Source organism: Rana temporaria, chromosome 7 (genome assembly GCF_905171775.1).
Source record: "Rana temporaria chromosome 7, aRanTem1.1, whole genome shotgun sequence".
In the NCBI taxonomy this organism is placed as follows: Eukaryota; Metazoa; Chordata; class Amphibia; order Anura; family Ranidae; genus Rana; species Rana temporaria.
The window spans coordinates 174,599,102-174,621,652 of record NC_053495.1 but is presented as its reverse complement, the minus strand read 5'-3'; the positions used below and the strand labels follow the sequence as shown (position 1 = coordinate 174,621,652).

The following is a 22,551-nucleotide window of genomic DNA, read 5'->3' as shown; positions in this document are numbered from 1 at the left end:
GACTGCAGTTCAGCAATATAGCCTGGTCCAGGACCCACCAACACCTTTGTTTGAACGATATATATGTCATCCTTGTTCTCTCCCCTCATGTAAGCATGCTCACAGGCACTAATAAATGTTGCATTTAATAATACATTTAATTTATTTTATCAATGTTCCATTTCTGTATTGAGTTCTGCTTTCTTCTAGTGGTCACCCAATGTATGTGTTAAGCATATACAATTTTACAAGCACTGAATCTATGCTGTCTGTATTTACACTCATTGCTGCTGCTTTTGTTACACTACATAAGTACATGATGTGTGTTTAGCTTGCCAGTTGGTATATGACAATTTCTCAGATATGTATAAAGTCTACAAATCAACACAGTATTATTTGAAATCATCAACCTTTTATACTATCATCTGTTTAGGCAAATTTTTCATTAATTTGATGTGTTCTACAAAATGACCTATTGGTATGTACTATATGCAAATGTATTATGGCATCATTCTTATGCTACTAGCCACCTGTAGGAATTTTAGGGTAATGGTTGCTGTTTTTTTTTAGGTGCAATAAAGGGCACTGATATTACCATCAGGCCCCATACACACGGGAGGATTTATCCGCGGATACGGTCCAGCGGACCGTTTCCGTGGATAAATCCTCTCGAGGATTTCAGCAGATTTTAATGCGATGGAGTGTACTCACCATCGCATTGAAATCCGCGCCGAAATCCTCTGGCGATGACGTGTCGCGCCGTCGCCGCGATTATGACGCGGCGACGTGCGCGACGCTGTCATATAAGGAATTCCAAGCATGCGTTGAATCATTACGACGCATGCAGGGGATCCCTTCGGACGGATGGATTCGGTGAGTCTGTACAGACCAGCGGATCCATCCGTTGGGATGGACTCCAGCAGATGGATATGTTGTGCATGTCAGCAAATATTCGATCTGCTGGAATCCATCCCAGGGGAGATATATCCGCGGAAAAAGATCCGCTGGCATGTACACACCATAGGATCTATCCGCTGAAACCCATTTGCTGGGATTTATCTGCGGATGGATTCTATGGTGTGTATGGGGCCTCAGTGATAATGGGGGCAATTACTAAGGCTGCAATATAGACCACTGACCTCCAATGCAAGATGGCACTACTGCAGAGAAGTTGCCAAGAACCCCATATTCGGTTGCCCGAGTTTTGCCATGGGACTGACTGATTTGTAAAAACACAAACTTTCTTCTGCGCTGGGGATCCCAGTCACAATTTGAACCTTCCAATGAAGTAGGGGGTGACTAAAGTCTTGCTGCCCTCCTCAGAACAATGGGTATTCTTGAGGCTAAAACATATCAAAAGAAAAAAAGGGTGCACTGACCTTGGGCATTACCAATGGCAAGGTTTTATTCGTAAAATATACAGATAAAATAACTTCTCACAAACGAGCTTTAAAATATGGCTTAACAACCCTCCGACAGTAGCGAATTATGTCTCTAAATGCCAAATGCCTGCGACCTGGACCAGATGACGAGGGAACCAGTCGACATTAATCACGACTTACGCGTTGCCCTTCCTATCTATTGCTGTGGCTCTGAGGAAGAGGGTCCGCCTTCGCAATGCATAATTTGTTATTGATGCTGTCTGGTTTCCCTGGTCATCTGGTCCAGGTCGCAGGCATTTAGAGACATCATTCGCTACTGTCGGAGGGTTGTTTGATTTGTAGTCATACACCTAGGGAGAGGGTCGTTTCAAAAGGACTTCTGGTTTCTACATATATATTTTCCATATATTCTTTTGAGTTATTAAATAAGGAGCCAGTGACATGGGTCACCAGACGATTGGGGATTCTCCGGTAGAATATGTGGACAAATGCACTGTAGATATAAGAATCAGCCTACAGCAGTTTCCTTAGTGTCACTAGAACTGGTAGTGAGGTTTAATCTTCCCAGTGGGGATACATAAGGCAATAAAACCCCAACAGTAGATATAACTTTCCCCACTATATCTTCCCCACTAAACAAAAAAATTTGTTATCTGGGGTTCTAGATTAAAGCTTTTCAAATCATCGGCACGGAAGCTGTGCCTGCAGCCAGTAATTGTACGATATAGAATGAGAGCTAGCAAGGTCTCTAGGTAGTTTGATTCTGAGATCCTCTGAACACGATAAGCTTTGAGACAAGAAAAGCTCCTAGCTAGGCTTGTAACTGATCTCTCTTTTAATGACCTTTTCATTAGATGGTGCATATAACACATATTCTTACATTCTCAATACATTCTTCAATAATATACCATGGCATTTATTGACCATAACATATTTATTTGGAGCACATTTTCCTTTCAAAACCATAAATAACCAGGAAACAGAATTAATTTGACCTGCGAACATCTGCATTCTTATGGGAACACTGTTCATTCAAATAATTAATCACTGTTTCTCTGTTGTTGCTAGCTCTCCCTACAGCATAGTAGGTACTGTGTTGATTTGAGAGAGACCCTGAATGGACACAGTCAAGAAAATATATTTCAAGATACAGTATCAGGCTTCATTTCCATTGACGTTTTTGGACGTTTTTACAGCCACTTTTCTGAGCTTTTTTGCAGCTTAAAAACGGCTCTCCATGTTAGTCTATGGCCTCATGCCTACCATGATATTTTTGAGCTGTAGATGGCTGAGCCGTTTTTAAGCTGCAAAAAAAACCCAGGACCAGTGCGTTCTGAAGCACCAGCCTTAGAGCTGTAAAAACGCCAGACGTTAAAAAACGCTCAAGAACGCGCAAAACGCTAAAAACGCTGCGTTTTTGAGCTCCAGCTAAAAAAAAAATAGAAAAACATGAACAGGCATTTTTAAGCTGTAAAAAAAGGCTAAAAAAAGTGGCTGTAAAAACGTCCATGGAAATGAAGCCTCATACAAATAAAGGCTTTCAAGGTATATTACCCTGATAATAGCCAGGAATGTCTGTGTAATGTTAGTATTATTCTCAAGTTTGCAATAAATATATTCTAAGGATAGCCCACTGACATCACTGTCCTTATAAGGAAGGATAGTACCCTATAAAGAATAATACTTCTCTCTAATTAGGTTGCTGATGTCATAGGTTAGTGGGGACTCTCACCTATAAAACAAAGCAGCCTCAAAAGCAAGATCTCCATTGAATGTTACCAGATCACCTGGACCCAGGGAGCTCATTATTACTTCTAACATGTCTAACTGCCACTCTTTCTTATAGTGGTAAACTTGACTAACTAGGGTGTGAGATAGATGGATATCGCCAAATGAATCCTACTGGGTTACCGAAGTTCACCTGCAGCAGGGGAGCCCATTAAAGTGATTGTAAACCCTCACCTTGTAAAACAACCCATTCCATTTAAAATAGAAATAAAAGACAAAACATTAGTGCATATATATTTAAAAAACATTATATATATTATATATATATTATATATATTATATGTTTCCACTTTTTAAAAATGATCACATACCCTCTGTTTTCAGCTGTATAACAGCAAGGGTATAAAAAAAAAGCAGCTCACCAGTAGCGGTGCGTCCATAGTGGGCGCAGGAGTGCCACCCCCTCTCTCCTGCACCCATCAATCAACAATACATAGATTCATGCATTGCATGAATCTATGTATTGTTGCCGCTGCCGCCCACTATTCAGATTGAGGGCACAAACCAGCTGCAATTGGGGAGACAAACCGGCTGCATTTGAGGGGACAAACTGGCGGCATTTGATGGGCACATTCGCTGCGTTTAATGGGCACAGTGGCGGCAATTGATGTTTTTTTTTTCCGTTAGTTTGCACCCCCCCAATAATTTTGAGCACCAGCTGCTACTGCAGCTCACTGATCTTTCCATTGCAAGTGAGGGGGAGGGGGGTGTCAGGACAAGTCTGATCATTGGAGGAGAGCAGGCTGAAATGTTGGATTTACATATTCTTTAATACTGCTAATATGTCTAACTACCACTTTCTTATTGTGGTAACTTGACTAAATGGAGTACAAGAGAGATGGACAGTGATGGAAGCCCATTCAGGGGCCAGCCAATAATGTACTAAATCATGTGTAAGCTTTTTGCACCTTGTATTTTACCTTGCTGCAACCTGCTTTACTCTACAAAGTATGCACCTTTCTTTTTCCACCCACAGACTGCCTTTTTTTTCTTATAGTGGTAAACATGACTAAAAGGGGTGCAAGGGATATAGATATTCAGATCCCCATTGAATTCCACCAGGTTACTGAAGGTCACCTGGGGAGCCCATTATTAGTGATAACATATCCAACTGCCACTCTTTCTTATAGTGGTAACGTGACTAAGCGGGGTGCAAGGGACCTGGACACTGAGATCCCCATGAAATCCCACTAGGTTAACTGAAGGGCACCTGGAGCAAGGGAGCCCCATATGTCCACAAACTATTCCAACTGCCACTCTTTCTTATAGTGGTAAACTTGACTAATTGGGATGTGAGATGGATGAATATTGAGATCCCCATTAAGTCCCACTGGGTTACTGAAAGTCATCTGCAGTTGTGGAGCCCATTAATACTGCTAATATGTCCAACTGCCACGTTTTCCTTATAGTGGTAACTTGACCAAATGGAGTGCAAGAGAGATGGACATTGATGGTAGCCCCTTCAGTGGCCAGCCAATATTGTACTGAAAGTTTTTTGCACTTTGTATTTTACCTTAAAGAAGCCTGTTTTTCTTTACAAAGTATCTACCTTTCATTTCCCACCCACAGACTGCTTTTTCTTTCTTATAGTGGTAAACGTGACTAAAAGGGGTGCAAGAGAGATGGATATTGAGATACCCATTGAATTCCATTAGGTTACTGAAGGTCACCTGGGTTTGGGGAGCCCGTTATTACTGCTAACATGTCCATACTTTCTTATAGTGGTAACTTGACTAAGTAGGGTGCAAGAAAGATGGACACTGAGATCCTTACTAAATCCCACCAGGTTAACTGAAGGGCACCTGGGTCCCCCTTGTGGATGAGTTTTGAATACTTAATGTACTATTACTCCCCTATATTGTAAACATTGTGTGCGCTTTATTATTATTTATTACAGATATTTATATAGCTTCAACAATTTGACATACTGTGGATTCATATCAGTCCCTGCCCTCAAGGAGCTTACAATCTAAGGTCCCCTATCCCACATGCATACACATAATAACGAAAACTTAGCTACCAACCACTACCACCTTACCTACCAATTTACTACCACCTTACCAACATGTTTTTGGCATGTGTGAGGATATCTATGCAAGCACAGGGAGAAGATGCAAATTCCATGCAGATAGTGTCCTGGACTGAGATTCAGATTGTTGAATCTGGTGCTACAAGCACCACTAAGCCACTGTGGCTCAAGTGATCAAGCACTTTATTATATAACCACAAACGATACCGTTTTGTCCCGTTTAAAAAAATGATTTGCAGTATGTGAAACAGACAGAATTGGAGTCTGAGATATAGTTTATACATGTGGGAGGCATTTAGAACAGGACTGAAATTTCAGTAGGGTGTGTGGGCAGAAGCTGGAGGTATAGTATACAAGGATGGATAATGATATAGCAGATGCGGGTAGACAATGGATCCTCAAAATACACATATATAAAATAATATTAGAGAAAGATAAAGGACTAAGGAGATCTGGGTGAAGGGATAAACAGACACTATATCAACAATGCAAAAAGGTATTATTGGTGGTGACGATCTGATTATGTTTGGTAGCAGCATGGGGAAAGGTGGGGGCAATTTAAGTGTCCAGGGTACCCAAGTGATTAGAAGCATCTTGTTCCTCTGCAATTGGTTATTGTACCAAACAGTCCTTGCACTGAGTTATTAAATAAATCCCATGTTTTAGCAGCTTTCTTCTTCATCTTTGTCCTGCGTTCCCCGGGGATGAGACAAATGCATCTTACAGCTAGATTAGGATAATAATTGAAGTGTGCACACGTCACATTTGCTTGTATTTGCTTTTATCGGTGTGATGAGCTGAGCTCTCGGAGCTGCCAGCCTGCTGGTGACATTGTGCAAGGACTGTGTGTTATCAGCAGAAAACATGGGAGCAGCAGAATGGCGCGGAGTCTGCTGTCTCTGCACTAGAGTGTGGTTATTTTTACCTTTTGATCCCTGTGGATTGCATTATTTTAACCTTAGAATTACACTGCTGACTCTTCTCTATACACATCTGCTGCTGCCTCTTCCTGCATCACATACAGCTTGAATTATTCATGAGAGCAGCTTCCATTTGTGCAGCACAAATCCAGTAATGGCCACTGAGCAATATGCATTGCATGCTTACAGCACTGTGTACATACAGCTGACAAGCACTACAGAGCTGACACCATACCCAGACAACCAATGGGTCCAATATTTAAAACCCAATTACTAAAATCTCATATAAGCTTTATAATGTTAACGTAAGGTCCAGAGTAATTTTCAATGTTTTTAATACCTACAGCTTTCATTAAAATAATACCTGGTGACATGAAGTATATTCTGTCCCCATTTCCAGACTGTGCTCTTGTGTTATCACTCTGTCACTTTTAGCTTCTATTTGAGACTACAAGTGACCATTTCAAACCACAATAGACATGTTCTGCTGCTGCCAGCATCAGGAATCCTGTCCTGCATATTGCCATTCAGCCATTTTTGGAGTGCATGCAGACTGGAAGTGGCTGCAGGAAATACACAGTGAAGGATTAAAAAATAAAATAAGAATTCCCTTTAAAATAATGGTAGTTGTGTATATACTGTACAACTAAATGTCATTCAGTTAGACTTCACATCTACTTTTTTACATTCTCTGCCAGAATGGGCCGGATGGCATATACTCTTTACGTAAGTTAGGCTGGTACAGTACATATAGTTTCTTAAAACTGAATTCATATTGTTGTGTTGCACCTTAATCAGTGCTTAATGGGGTACTGGATGGTGCCTAATTTAAATTACACATCCCATATATTGACCATGTCTAGAAGTCAGATCTTTTTGGAATGTATAGTCCTTTACGTGAGTACAGAGGCCAATTGGATTTGTAATGATTGTCCATGGGGTCAAGAAGTTTTTTTTTTATACCTTTAAAGTGTACTAGGTCTCTACATAACCCTATCTTATGCAGAGGTATCTTGTTCCTTCTCCCTTTGGAGATTAATAACATCTATAGGACAACTGCATTTTTTTTTCAAAGTGTAAAATGGCTTTGAGACAATTAAAAATTATAATATTGGACCTCGGATTTACATTTTTACGCTATCTGGCTTGCCCAGAACTAAACAGTGTCATAAGCTCACAGCCTCTACATAATATAGATAATAACTAGCCAGTGCCTTTGCTAAGTAGGCACAATACTACAGAACTTCTGTGGCACAGCAAAATAATTCCTGGCTATTGGCAAGGTGGAGAGAGTGAATCTGTCTGATTGGAGTTCTTTGATTATATTTATTCATTTGCTGATGAGTATGAAAAAGGTTATTTGCCATAATAAAAGTGCAAACCTTGTGAGATCATGTCTGACGGTTAAGTCCTAGCATTCTGTGTATGTATAATAGATATCCAGTGGCTAGGTCTTGTAGGAGGTATACACTGCTATGCCTGTAGTGTGTTAAAGAGAATTGTATTATACCCATACCCTTTTGATGACCCCTTAATCAGGCCGTAGTGTTTCTGGTCTGTAAAGAATATGCTAGATTTGTTAGGACCATAGCCAGTGGCCAGGTGATGTTGGAAGGTGCAGTACTTTTCTTTATGCTGTATATCATAATTGTATTATAATAATATTCAGTGAGGTCATGTTTGGGTTCTGTGATGACATCATAGTCATTCTGTAGTGTTTTATATCTTTAAAGAATATGTTGGAATTATATTTTCTCTTCCGTTGATTGAAAAACACAGTGGGGATATTTAATCTATGGGCCTTAGGTTATAGTACAACCAAGATCTCTGCTGTGGCCTTCAGTGAATGCAGAGAAAGGGACTGTTTTACATTCTCCTAAGTTCTTTTTGTTCATTAAAAGGCGCAGCAAAGATCTTCCAGGTGGCAGCATAAACCAAGGGCCAGAGACTCAAGATCTCCACTGTGTCCTTCAAAGATCACAGAGGATTTTGTAGTAAGAACAAAAAATGCTATTATGGTCATGATCAGGCCATGTTGAGAGTTGTAGTGCTTTATGTCTTTATACTGTCTATTAGAACTGTATTATGACCACGACAAAGTCATGGTTAGAGGTGTAGTGCTTTATGGGGTTGGTTTACTAAAACGGAGAGTGGAAAATTGGGTGCAGTTGTGCATGGTAGCCAATCAGCTACTAACTTCACCTTGTTCAATTAGGCCTTGACAAATAAAACTGGAAGCTGATTGGTTTCTATGCAGAGCTTCACCAGATTTTGCACTTTCCAGTTTTAGTAAATGTCTATGTCTTTACACTGTGTATTAGAATTGTAATATGACCACGGCCAGTGATCAGGTCCATATTTGAGGTGTAGCGCTTTATGTTTTCATACCGTATATTAGATTTGTTTTATGATCATGGCTAATGGTTGGACCATGTGAAGGGTCGTAGTGATTTATCTTGTTATTACAATTGTATAATAGTGGTGTCCAGGTGTATTATGGCCATTTCCAGTGTTGTGTTGATAAGTATAACCATGCCAGATTGTGTAGTATACTAGATTTTATCATACTCATCATGAACATAGTTCATTTTATAACAGGCCTGCACGAAGTGTTCTAGAAGTTCAGTGGGTTTAAAATAATTATTTGTTTAGGAACACCAGATATTAGTATAGTAGTATACAATCATTTCAAAAGATGATTAGGATATCTCTTTTTGTTTGAGTTATATGTTTGTATCTTAACATCCCTCCCAAATAACAGCTTTCCAGATAGACTGCCCATTATATGGCTTATTTAGTACTTTATAGTTTGAAATTGCATTTAATTGCTAATTTCTTCTACTTCCTGTCCTAATCCAACTTGCAACTTCTATTATATTTAAATTACTTTACTTTTAATAAATTGAGAATGTTATAGCTGCACAGTCATGGCAGTCAACAACAATAAGTGCAATTTAAATTAGTCATATGTATAAGAATATTCAGATTTATGTCAATCTGACTGTCACAAGATTCTCTTATTTATGGAAATGACATGTATTTTTAGCTAGCAACATTCCCAATGCTTGTCGCTTGCGCTACATGCAGCTTTTCCCCAAGTTCGAATTTGTGTGCACCATTCGATGAAATTTCATTTTGAAATAGTATGCAAGATTTTTGGGAGTTAACTTAAAGTAGAACTATGGTTTTTCATTTAAAAAAAAAAAACTGCTGCATAACAGAATGCGGATAAAGTCACCACTCTGCTCTGTCCCTCCTTTAGGTATGTTACAGGTTTTAACTAAATGGGCTCTGGAATAATTCCATAAACAAAACTGTTATGAGGCCTTTTACCTATGGCCAAAAAATATTTGGCCATACTTCTCTTTTAACACCAGGATAATGATCTTAACTTTGCCATGTGAATGTAGTTTCCAAATTTTTCAACCCATGTTGGCTAAGGTGACCATCATGCTAAAGTGATCTGTTGTGTAATGTATGTTGTATTAAGGCAGACCATTCATTATGAATGGAATACCAATGCACCACAATGGATTAAAAAAAATCAAACATGCATGACTTTTTTTATAAATACATATTATATGGGTGGTGGTGAGCTGTGGTCCCTTGTGTTGTACGAAGAGTTGGGGTGCCATTCATAATTAATGCTGCACATAGGGCAGGATGTTAAAATGTGTGTGTTGCCAATGCACAGGATTGTATGGGCCCTAAGGGTCTAGCATAGCTGTGTGCAGCCTATTGCATTAAGGTGTGCACCACAAAGCACACAATGGCCCGGATTCACAAAACACTTACGCCAACGTATCTCGAGATACGCCGCGTAAATGTAAATATGCGCCATCGTATCTATGCGCCGGACTCTGAAACCAAGATACGCCTGAAAATAGGCTTCATCCGACCAACGTAACTTTCCTACGCCGGCGTATCTTGGGCACATATTTACGCTGGCCGCAAGTGGCGCTCCTATTGATTTCCTATTCACATATGCTAATGAGGGAGATACGTCGATTCACGAACGTAAATGCGCCTAATATACGCGGTTTAGGTAAGTCGTACGCCCGGCGTAAAGTTATTCCCCATATATGAGGCGCAAGTCATGTAAACGTATGGACCAGGGAACACAGCCATCGTATTTTAAGTTGTTTACTTAGTACGTTCACGTCGTAGGCAGTGATCCGTCGTATCTTAGGGAGTAGTTTTGACTTGATTCTGAGCATGCGCACTGGGATACGTCCACGGGACGGCGCATGCGCATGCGCCATTCGTTTTAAGTACTTCTATGACGCTTGGCCCATCATTTGCATGGGGTCACGCCTCATTAGCATGGCTCTTGCCCACTTCCACCTATGACGGCTTACGCCGAGGAAACCCCACGTATCTTTAACAGCGAGTGGGAGCGAGTGCTTTGTGAATCCAGTGCTTGCCTCTGTGCGCTACGCCAGCGTAGTGTAAAAGAGATACGCTACGCCGGCATAAATACACCAATGTATGTGAATCCGGACCAATATATATATATATATATATATATATATATATATACAAATTCATACATAATTCATACATGTACACATACAGACAGACAAAATTACTGCTAAATCTAAGAGATGAAACGGTATTGAGCTAATAAATAAAAGCTCTGTGTGTGAATGGGGTATTGAGGCGCTGTGGCTTTTGCTGTGTGAATCAGTGTTTTTTTCTCACATCCAAATCCTATGTTGCCCAGGCCCCCTGGTGGCAATGGCACACAGGTTGATTGGGGTGTGTCCAGGCTCATCCGGCACACCCTGTGCACACGCCTGTGGAGTTTAGCATTTGTCACACAGGGTCTAGGCTCTTACCAAGTACAGAGTTTGTAAATTCTGTCTCTACAGGTGTTCTTCTGATTCCCATAGCACACATTTTCTGAGATAAGAAGGAGAGGACATGGAGGACATGTAAAGAAATTGTTCCCTGTTGGAAGACTTCATCCAGGGACAACTCAGAATTATTTTTCCTGTGACTTTCGGTTCTGGTGACATTATCAAGATCTCACCAGCAAGGCGACACGAATCAATGAAAAACTGATAGGGGTTCTAAACTTATGCTACACTATCCAAAAATAATTAAAAAGAAAGTGTTGGCTTTAAATACACTTTAAGTGTAACATGCTTGCCACATTGTCCATCGTACTTCCATGTTTTTCCACTAAAAATGCCTATTACTGTATAAAAAAAAAATGTCTAACCAAACACCACAGTAAGCATTTAACCAATTATGTTGCGTACCACACTTAGACAACATCACTAATTTCCACCAGTTATACTACTGAAAATAAACAGTGCAATCTTTTCCATGGTGGATTCTGAAATAATGTAAACATTTTTGATTGGAGTATAATACATATATTTATACAAAACTATGTAACAAGATGGAGGGGCAATTGTAAAATGCATTTGGTTCCCAAGAAGGACTGTCCCTTGAAATTGAGGTCAACTCAAAGCTTAGGTTTCTTTTGACAACCCAAAACACACATGTAATTTAAGTGGCACTGGCCAAAATCAGCTTGGATTGTGTGCATGTATGCGCTGGTATGCCTATTAGACCGTAAGCTCTTCTGGAGTCAGGCACTGATATGAATGATTCTGTGTACTCGGTAAGTGTTGTGCAGTAAATCAATAAATAATACATCTGTATGCTGTGTTGTTAGTTGAGAAGAGTAAGATCTGTAGCAGAGGAACTCTGAACCTTATAGTCATATTGTGTTCCCTTGCATGAATGGTGTGGATGAAAAGAGCAGCTGTACAATGCAATGAAGCTAATAACTCTGTCCATAAACAAGGAGACTCTTTCAAGCCATATTGTCGAGCTCAAAATGGTTGATTTGTTTAATTTTAAAACATAATTGCAATTTGATGCATACATTGGTCTTAGATTTTCGCAAATGATACATCTTATATTTATAGCTCAACCCACTATTCCATAAATGTTGAACATGGTACTTATTATTATAGCTAAGTGCAGTCAAATGCTTTTCAAAATGTATTGTTTATAGAGGATACTCTTTAAAGAGATACTGTCAAGTTGCCCATAAAGGGTCTCTTTAAAGGATATTCCCCCAACCCACTCAGACTCCTCTTATGTGCGCTTCCTTGCAGCTTATTTTTTCTTTAAGGCAAGGAAGAATGCTCAGCACTTCTTGGTAGGGTAGATCATGTGAGCTGCTCTCCTGTGACAGTGACAGGGTCTACCCGCCAGTCACTAGGCCCTAGCATTGTCACATAGCCAAGTAAGGGACATTACAGAAATGTTGTAAAGTGTTATGGTTAAATAAAACGTAGGGTTCTCACTGTCTACATGTCACACATATTCGCATAGTCTGTTATTTAAGTATTTAAGTATGTCACAAGACACATATAAACCCCAGTACAATAATTTTTCCATTACTGATGCTTGCAGTGGTCAGGAGAATGTAATGCAAAGAATTCAGGGATCATAAATATGTAGCGTACAGAGTGCAGAGGTCAGGAATATGTAAAGCACAGATTGCAGGGGTGTGTCCTCCCAGAGTTAACTTCAGCTGTGTTAGAGCAGAGTCTAGGAACAGTTTATCTAAACTTCCCTTAGCTTTGCAATATGGCGCTGACAGGCAGCACAGCCATGATAGTAGCTGCTGCTTCAGAGCCAGGAGCACCCTACAAGAAATGCAATTGCACCAGACCAGGACAGTCTTGATAGCATCATGGGCCCCTGGGCAAAGTAATGCTCTGGGGCCCCTACAATGATGACAGTGCAGATAAACAAACAACAAGTAGGTAGGAGGCAGACTTCCTCCCCTGTGCATCTATCACTCTCAGTGCCATCATGGTGCCCCAAATTTCGGGGCAGCGTGGGCTCAAGGACAAGCTTCTTTGGGGAAAGTGCAGGGGTCCCCATGCAGCTGGGGCCCCTGGGCAGTGCCCAGGTGTGCCCTCTCATTAAGACAGCCCTGCACCAGACTTAACACAAGCTGCAACTTCTATTGACATTGAGGCTGTAGCCCACTTTCTTCCCAATACTTACGACAAGCAGTGTTTAGAATTCCTGCTGCAATGCATTAAAGCCTGGATTGCTAAAACCTGAAATTAGCATCTTCCTGCAAAGTTTAGACTTGTCCCGCTGCCCATTTGCCACTGAACGACGCTGCAAGAAAACGGAAGCTTGTTAGAAAATCTTCGACATTCAATACTTTTGGTAGTGTTGGATGCTAACATCCCCCATTGCACTTTGTTGTTCCATCTGCTGACCCCTTCATCACTACAGGACATAGTACTGATGTAGGGACCAGTGGAAGGTACTACAGGGTGCATAGGAGACAGGCATCTGACACACGTGGAAAATCATTTAACAAGTTTTGCTCTTCAGTGCAGTGGAGGTTTGCTACACAGACAGCGGGACAAGTAAGAATAAACTGTTAGCTTTGCAAGGAGCTGTTATGTTCTAAGAATCCAGCAGGATTGCTTAAACGCATATGTGATTCCACAAATGTATTTATTTCAGGTACTTGTATAGCGCTGCCAATTTACGCAGTGCTTTACATATATATTATACATTCACATCAGTCCCTGCCCCTAAGGAGCTTACTAAGGACCCTAACTCACATTCATACATACACATACTAGGGCCAATTTAGGCAGAAGCCAATTAATCTACCAGCATATCTTTGGAGTGTGTGAGAAAACCAGAGTACCCAGAGGAAACTCATGCAGGCACAGGGAGAACTTGTAGACTCCGTGCAGGTAGTGCCATGGTTGGGATCCGAACCAACGACCCTAGTGCTGCCAAGCACTAGGATAAGGCTTTGCAGCATTAATACCTACAGATGCTTCTGCTGTCGTTCTCTTCAGTACCACTCTGGCATGGTACATTCATGAAAGCACTAATATGCTAGATGAATTTCAAACAAAACTGCTGTAGGAACTATAATTGGGCTTTCCATATCTTAATGTGTTCTCCAATGGGAAAGGTGGACAAGAAGGACGTTGTATATTTCACCTAATCGCCCTTTGATCATTAAGGTTGAATACATTTTTTTATAAATTGTAAAAGGAAACAATAACATGAATAAGGGGGGGATACGGAATGAAGAAAAGAAAAAGGGGGGGAGGGTGGAGAATGCGGTTCTCACATACCACACATCATACAGAACATTATAAAACACATATGCATAAATGCCTAAAACAGTTCTTAGTAACACAATAACCTACAGTTCAGCGCCCATTTTCCTTAGGACACTACCTACAATATAAAACATATAAGCTGACTGTCGGATGAGAGGGGGTATGGGAGCGGGGACTAGAAAAAGAGGGGAGAACAGGGGAGGGGGGGCGCCCTTTGATCATTAAACGACTGCTTGATTAAGGCTGCCATAATCAGGTAAAGGTTTTAGGCCCTGTACACACCTATGTGTCATAAAACACATGCTGTAATGCATCAAAACTTCAATGGGTGTGGTAAACGTATACTGTATGGGTCATGTTGCTGCGTGCCATGGAAAATAGTTAAAGTACATTTTTTTCTTCATTGATGGATACATAAAAGTCAATACACAAGTTTTCATGTGCTGCAAATGCAGAAATCTATCCCTGGCAACAGACCCTGTGCACTTTGCTTAGCTTAATTTGGAAAAACACAAGAAAACATACACTGAAGTACATACACTGAAGTACACGTGAAAAGGAAAGCTCGTAGGTGTGAAGTCTTAGTGTGCTTGTTGAGATCATAGAAAAAAGTTCCTTGACCTTCAGACCGCTTGTGACCTTGGCAAAGATCATTTTATGTAAATTGTGCATGTACTGAAAACATGATCAGTTCCCAATTTATCTACTTCTCTTTCCATCTAGGGCAGAGCCTAGGCTATGGATTTGTTAATTACATTGATCCAAAGGATGCAGAAAAAGCCATTAACACTTTAAATGGACTCAGACTACAAACCAAAACCATCAAGGTGAGCATGTTTTTTTATTCCTCATTCATCGTCTTTCATCAAATGTTATAATAGATGGTGATGCATTTTAAACAAAACAAGTTGGCGTATGACATATTTTGGCTTGCTTTGAATCGCCAAGGTTGTGAGCTAGAAGCTTTGTAAAGGAACCCATTCATAAATAAGAATGTTTCATACCAATACCAAAACATTTTGCTTAGTTGTATAGAAATATGCTTGTTGACATACTCAAAATCTTACTCATGTCTTATTGGTTAAAGTATACATTGATGTGACATTTGATGGCAACGATGGAAATGAAACTCTTCGGAGGGGCTGAACTAGGGACACAGAAGCATCAACTTCTGTATAAAAGTAATTATTTTTTTACTTAACATGTTCAACAGCCTAAAACCACATATCTTTGTTAGAACTCAAATATATTCAAAACAAGTAAATGTATTTATACTGTTGTGTATAAATTATGCATATTACTATCTACAAAATGTATACTGCAAAAACAAGTAGCTTTGGCACTGAAATTTTGGTGCCGTGAGATCTCAGCACATGATTTTACGGTGCTGATACATATGGCCTATGAGAGCTTACAGGCTAAGTTCACCTTTTTTTTCTAAATTCCAGCTCTCCTATGTACCAATATAGCATTAATGTTCTTATTTTGCAAAAATATAACAGCTTTCCATTTATTGTACACACGCTTACCTTACTCTCTCCATAGCTGTTTAAAAACAGTGCTCGATTACTTCTGCCTTACTTCCTGGACAGACTTTAGGTCATGACACAGGAAGGAGTTGACCAGCTGAACTCATTATCACACACCCTGCATCATCCACCCTCAGCTGGTCAACTCCTTCCTATGTCATGACCTAAAGTCTGACCAGGAAGTAAGGCAGAAGTAATGGAGCACTGTTTTTAAACAGCTATGAAGAGAGTGAGGTAAGCGTGTGTAAAATAAATAAAAAAAGCTGTTTTATTTTTGCAAAATAAGTACTTTAATGCTATATTGGTACATAGAGGAGCTGAAAAAAAGGAGAACAAAGGTCAACTTGGCCTTTAAAGCTAAAGTGTTAAGACTTAAATGTAGATGATAAGTTAAAGGTTAGAGTTAGGGATAAAATGTACTGTATATAGAGCCAAATGGAATGTGACAAAGGTAGAACCTTTGTCTGGTTTTATTGTTGTCTGTGTCTCCAGTATGAAGCTTTACTGTTTCTATTGATTCAGGTGACTATTGCCTAACTGGAAATACACCCCCTCCCCGTATCCCAATTTGGATATAACGTGTCTTAATTCCTGTGTCTCTGGAAAAAGAGGTGCAGAGAAAGGAAAAAAGAAAAAAAGGCAGGCCCTACTCTATCCAGAACTGAAAAACAAAACTTAGCTTAAGATACACTTTAAAGGGGTTGTAAAGGTTTGTTTTTTATTTTCTAAATAGGTTCCTTTAAGCTAGTGCATTGTTGGTTCACTTACCTTTTCCTTCAATTTCCCTTCTATTTTTTGTTTTGTTTTGTTTTCTTTGTCTGAATTTCTCACTTCCTGTTCCTCCTCAGTAAGGTGTTCAGTAAGCTGTTCTAAATGACTTTCCACCGCTCATATGATGGTGGAAAGCTTACTGAGGAGAAATAGGAAGTGAGAAATTCAAACAAAGAAAAAAAACATTTAGAAGGGAAATCGAAGGAAAAGGTAAGTGAACCAACAATGCACTAGCTTAAAGGAACCAATTTAGAAAATAAAAGACGAACCTTTACAACCCCTTTAAGTTTATAGGGGCAGACTTAGTGTTAGTGTACAGATTAAGGGTAAAGTTTAGAGCTGGGGTCTCAAACTGGTGGCCCTCCGGCTGTTGCGGAACTACAAGCCCCATCATGCCTCTGCCTGAGGAAGTCATGCTGGTAACTGTCAGCCTCACAAGGCCTCATGTGACTTAGTTTCGCAAAAGCTGTAGGACCGCCTGTTTGAGGCCCCTGGTTTAGAAGCTAGATTGTAAAGACTCTCATTGGGAGCTCCCAGCTCCAGAAGCCAACGTTGCGTGCAAAACAGCCTTTAATGGAATGATATCAGCCAGATATTACTGAAACATACTGTACATCTAAATGTGCGGTCACCCATAACCCCTTTTCGTCTATTTCATCATTCCACAGGATATGAATTGAAATTTCAAGCCTTGCACAGGTAGGGAGTCTTTGGCTGCCGGTTTGCTGTTGTAAATCAATACATAGCTGAATTCTATTTGGCTTAGCAAACCTGCCTCCTCCAAGGGAATGTGTTTTCCAAGCACTAACTAACCCCCAAAGGCTGAACGGGAGAAAATCAGTTGATTCCTCCACCCATGCTAACAGTATGGATGGAGGAATCCCTCTGAAAGTATCATAGCCAAGTAGCCAGGGCATCCGTGGCTGCCTAAATACCCAAACATTAACTGCATCTGATACAGTCCCTGTTCGGATAATAATTTTCCAAGGTCTCCCACGACTCATATATTTTAACAGAATAAGCAGGAACCAGTGGAAAATTCAAGCTGTCTATAGAGGCCTTCGGTTAACCTTTAATAAAAAATATCCTCAGAACCCATAACCTCTACTTGACTCAGAGGAAGTGAAAAAGACCTTATACAGCGTTATGCAAATTGCTCTAAGTGTAACTCCACTTTTGTTGAATTAAAAATAATTGCCTGAGGGTAATTTTTCGTCATGACAAGGATTTTAACAAACTTTGTTGAAGATTCCTACCTTCTTTTCCAAAGAAATAGCTCTTTGTTTCACCATGTTCCTTTCAAACTGATTCCTGAATGAGAGGGTCAGACTTTATTATAATCACCTGGCTAGCTCTGTGTTCTCTTTAGTAGACAACTCTATGTGAATATCTCACCAAAAATGAAATTCCAGGGGATGTCTAAAATGTTACTTTTGAGGAAATCAATGAGCCAATCACAGAAGCAGGAAATGACATTTCTGGGGCACACCAACGTTATACAGAATAACTCCAGGTTGCCACATTGCATTGAAAGTTTTGATAGTTTTAGAAACTGCAGTGTCTGCGGATTGAAATAGAAAGATCATTTTTAACACATCAAATTGCAAAATGGCCTGAGTAGCAATTTCTCAATGCTATATTAATATTATTATTATTATTATTATTATTATTATTATTATTTTTTTTTTTACAAACATTGAGTTTTGCTTTACCAGAGAAAACAAACACCATACTTATTGATAAAGGTAATAGGATAACTCTTTGGATTTTCAGTCTGAAATATATTTATTATTTGTGGAATATATATTTTTTTTTTTTTTTTATATATTATTGATTTTGGCTGATAGACCAAAGCTTGATAGTCTTAAAGCGGGGTTCCAACCACAATTAGCATTTTTTAAATGTATGTCCTTTCATCATGCGTTTTTATAATATAAATCCGGTCACTTACTATTTTACAATCCGCCGCCGCTCCGCATAGTTATTCAAAAAAGATAGTTTATAAAACTATGTCCACACCGTTGTCATTTTGCTTGTGGGCATTGTGAAGCCCACAAGCACTTACTTCCTGGAAGTCTTGGATGGGGAGTTATAATGGGGGAGCACACTGCATCCTGGGAAATTATGATACACATTTCCCAGGAGCATTAGCATGCTGAGAAACCGAGGGAGATGATGTCAGAATCCTAGGTGATTCCGAAGGCAGATTTCGTGGGACCACATAGCAACAGGCATTTCCAGGTGAGTACATTTTTTTTTTTTTGGTCTAATGAGCACAATAATGAAAAACAAAATTGGGGATGGAAACTCCACTTTTAGTTTGGGGTACGTGTTTAAGAGTCCAGGCTAAATTTAGAAGTCTGGGATGACCACAGTAGGATAAATAAGAATATAGTGGCTGCTTTTAGAGAAAAAGAACAACATAGCTTGTGCAATTCAGTGAGCGACTTCACAAAAAAAGAGCTTTGTAGATAGGAAGATATACATTCTAATCATAATTTCATGAAAAGAACTTTGGGCCAGATCCTCAAAAGGGATACGCCGGCGTAACTGCTGTTACGCCGTCGTATCCCTGTTTCTAACTATGGAACTGATCCACAGAACCAGTTTTCCATAGTTAGGCAGAAGATCCGGCATGTGTAAGGGACTTACACTGCCAGATCTTAGGATGCAGTACCGCATCCGCCGCAGGGGGCATTTCGTGTCGAAATGCCGCCTCGGGTATGCAAATTAGCACTTACGGAGATCCACGAAGCTTTTCAGCTTCGTTTTTTCTCCGTAAGTTTTAGTTTGCAAACGCAAAATTAGGGCTGCTTTTACAAAGTGTAAACTGTTTACACCATGTAAAAACAGACCCTTCTGTCCAGCGACGCAATTTTTTTTTTTTTTTTAATTTTTTTTTCGCGCCGTATCTTTTTTTTTTTTCGACGCAACTTTATTGACCCGTCGCAATCCACAAAGCTCGGCGTAACGTAATTTCGCGCTATGCACGTCGGGAAAATGACGTCGCGAGCATGCGCAGTACGGCCGGCGCGGGAGCGCGCCTAATTTAAATGGGAATCGCCCCCATGAAAAGAGGAACGCCTTGCGCCGGCGGAATTTAAGTTACACAGTCAAAAATTTCTAGGTAAGTGCTTTGTGGATCGGGCACTTAGGTAGAAATTTTAAGGCAGTGTAACTTAAATGGGAAAAATTAAGTTATGCCGGATCTTTGTGGATTACCCCCTTTCTTTCTTTTTTTTTTAATATACAACTAAAATGTCATAAAAAGGTTGCAATTTGTGTTGAAATTATTCTGAAAATTCCATAAAAATTGCACCAAATTTGGTCTCCTGTACTTACAAAGCAAATCCGCCTCATGGGGAGAAGAAATGGGATTAAAAGTGCATTCAAAAAATGTACTTCTCATTAGCTGAACATTTCCACTGCATGGAAGAATTATTTTAGCTAACAAAATAGCTTATACACATAAATTTAACCCCATCCACGCTTGAGGCTTTGGTTGCCATCCAACGTTTGCTGTAAATCCTGCGGACTGGCAGCTGAGGTTGCGAAGCGTTTTTTTTTTTTTTGACCTACAAATGACATTTTAAATACATGTTTCTAGGACTGAGTCTTACAAGCAATATTTACAGTTACTAGGAGCATTGAACTAGAAGGCCCACATTCAGCCAATCACGCAAAACTGCAAGTTTGTCTTTCTTTATCCATTCTGCTGAATCTCACATTAGTCACATTTTCTGTGTTGAGTCAACATCTATTTTTAAAACTTGGATTAGATAAAGAAGGAAAACGATCGTTTTGCAGTTGGGGGTGGATTAGATGTGTTTTAGGGGACTCTTGCACATCAGGAATGCTACAAAGGCTTTTGATTATGGAAAATATCTGAGATTTTATTAGATCTGTCTAATAGTTTCATACACAGAAAGAGAATTAAATAACAATGATGATATAGAGCTTTTGATGGATGACAAAGCTACAGTACACAGTCTAGGCATAGGGGAGCCATTAGACCCCTTTCACACTGAGAGCGTATTGCAGGCTCTATAGCGCTAAAAATAGTGCCTGCAATCTGCCCTTAAAAAGCTGCTCCATTGTCTCCAGTGTGAAAGCCAGAGGGCTTTCACACTGGAGCGTTGCACTAGCAGGATGGTAAAAACAGTTCTGCTAGCCTCATCTTTTGAGCGGTAAAGGAGCGGTGTGGTGTGAAATCAATGGGACAGCGCAGCAGCGCATTGCGGGTGGTTTTAACCCTTTCGCTGCCGCTAGCTTAAATGCGCCCCGCTAGCAGCCGAAATGCGCGGCAAATCCACCCATAGCGTCGGCGGTAAAAATAGCGGCGTTTTACCGCTGACGCTATGGGCGGCTCAGTGTGAAAGGGGTCTTAAAGTAGACTTTTAGCTCTCTAACATTTGTACCTATAATTATTGTATGCTCTTTATTTTCTTCTGTATTATTTCCTGTTCACAAATCTTAAACTGCTGTGTTCTTTGGGCCTAGCCTTCAAATTTTTCAGTGTGTTTCATGGGGTGGGGGTCTGCTATTCAAAAACTAAGTGGTGTACTGCACCACTGAGTGTGCAGACTAGTACCCAACTACAAACTGTAAAACAATGAAAAATAAATGACAGGCTCCCACCAAAATGCCCTATCATTATATCGTGATAAGACAAATATTTATTAAACAAATAAAATGCAGTCACACCTAGTGTATGGCATGTTTAAATCTCATTTTCTTTTCCTCCTGAAATGCCCATAACAGGCCGATGGGGGACCTATTCGCTGTTTTGTATGTTATCATTTATGGTACTGTGATTATAATAAAAGTCCACCTTTTGTAGCCTACCCTTAATGCTCTTCCCACCAAAGCATCCCCCACCTCAAAGCTTGAGAAAAATATCACCATGCATACCTTTTTACCTTCATCCAGCCATGAGACATCCTCATATCCTTCCTCTCCTCCTCCATTGGTGTTTGTGGGCAGTCCTCAATGATACAGGAAGAAACACTAATATTATGATGTCTTCACTATTATGTTGTGGGTTGATCAATATGGCTGGCTAGCTAAATCTTCTAGACCCAAATGGCCATTGATATTGCTTTTATGAGATGTTAGTTTCAATTAAGCCTTAAATCAGGTCCTCTAGTGCTTTCTATCTTGATTTTATTAACATTCATTGTTCAGGCCCTGAAGTAGGGGAAAGCGTTTTACCCAAAATGAGTTGGTTGTATCTGATTCTGTAACGTTTCAAAAGACTTTATGAAAGGATGAATGCTTATTGAACGCCATAAGACAGTTGTAAGACACTTGTATTTTAACTTTCATTATATGGACATGTACGAGGGGTCTTCAAAAAGTTTATATATATATATATATATATATTAATATATATATATATATATATATAAAAATATATATATATATATATATATATATAAACCTTAGTTTAAAAAAGTGCAGAAACTTTTTGAAGAACCCGCCGTATATATTGGTATTTTGGCTTTGGCATTGGTCTTGGCTTTTGGCTTTTATATCAAGTTGAATGATGAATTAAAAGCTCTTCTAAGCACTGTTTGTATCTATATGTGACAGTATTAAAATAACCCCTATTTTATTTCAGAAAAAATGTTTTTGGGGGAAAAAAGCCTTTTGTTTTGGCCTCATGGTTCCAACTATCAGGCACATGCGTAAATGTTCATAAAAATTAGAACCCTTGTGTGTGGCAACTCTCTCCCATCAGTGACATTCTAAACCTATTGTGATTACACTATAGAATATTTTTCTTTTTTTTACTTGTAGTTTATGGGGTTCATTTACTGAAACTGAAGAGTGCAACATCTGGTGCGGAGCAACCAATCAGCTTCCATCTCTTTTGTCAAAGCATAATTAAACAAGCTAAAGTTAGGAGCTGATTGGCTGCCATGCACATCTGCACCAGGTTTCGTACTCTCCACATTTAGTAAATCAACCCCTATGTGTCAGTTATGATTATGTAGTCATGATAGAGGGACAAGCACA

At 39.7% G+C, this 22,551-nt stretch overlaps 1 protein-coding gene across 7 annotated transcripts in view; it reads left to right on the top strand.

Moving 5' to 3' along the window:
• The window catches only part of ELAVL4 (ELAV like RNA binding protein 4), a 150,685-nt gene that overhangs the window by 115,785 nt on the left and 12,349 nt on the right, over positions 1 to 22,551 (top strand). For all 7 annotated transcript variants that reach the window (XM_040360517.1, XM_040360519.1, XM_040360522.1 and 4 more), the window contains one exon: positions 14,957 to 15,060. In XM_040360517.1, the coding sequence (XP_040216451.1) occupies positions 14,957 to 15,060 (104 nt within the window). The remainder of the gene's footprint in view (positions 1 to 14,956; positions 15,061 to 22,551) is intronic.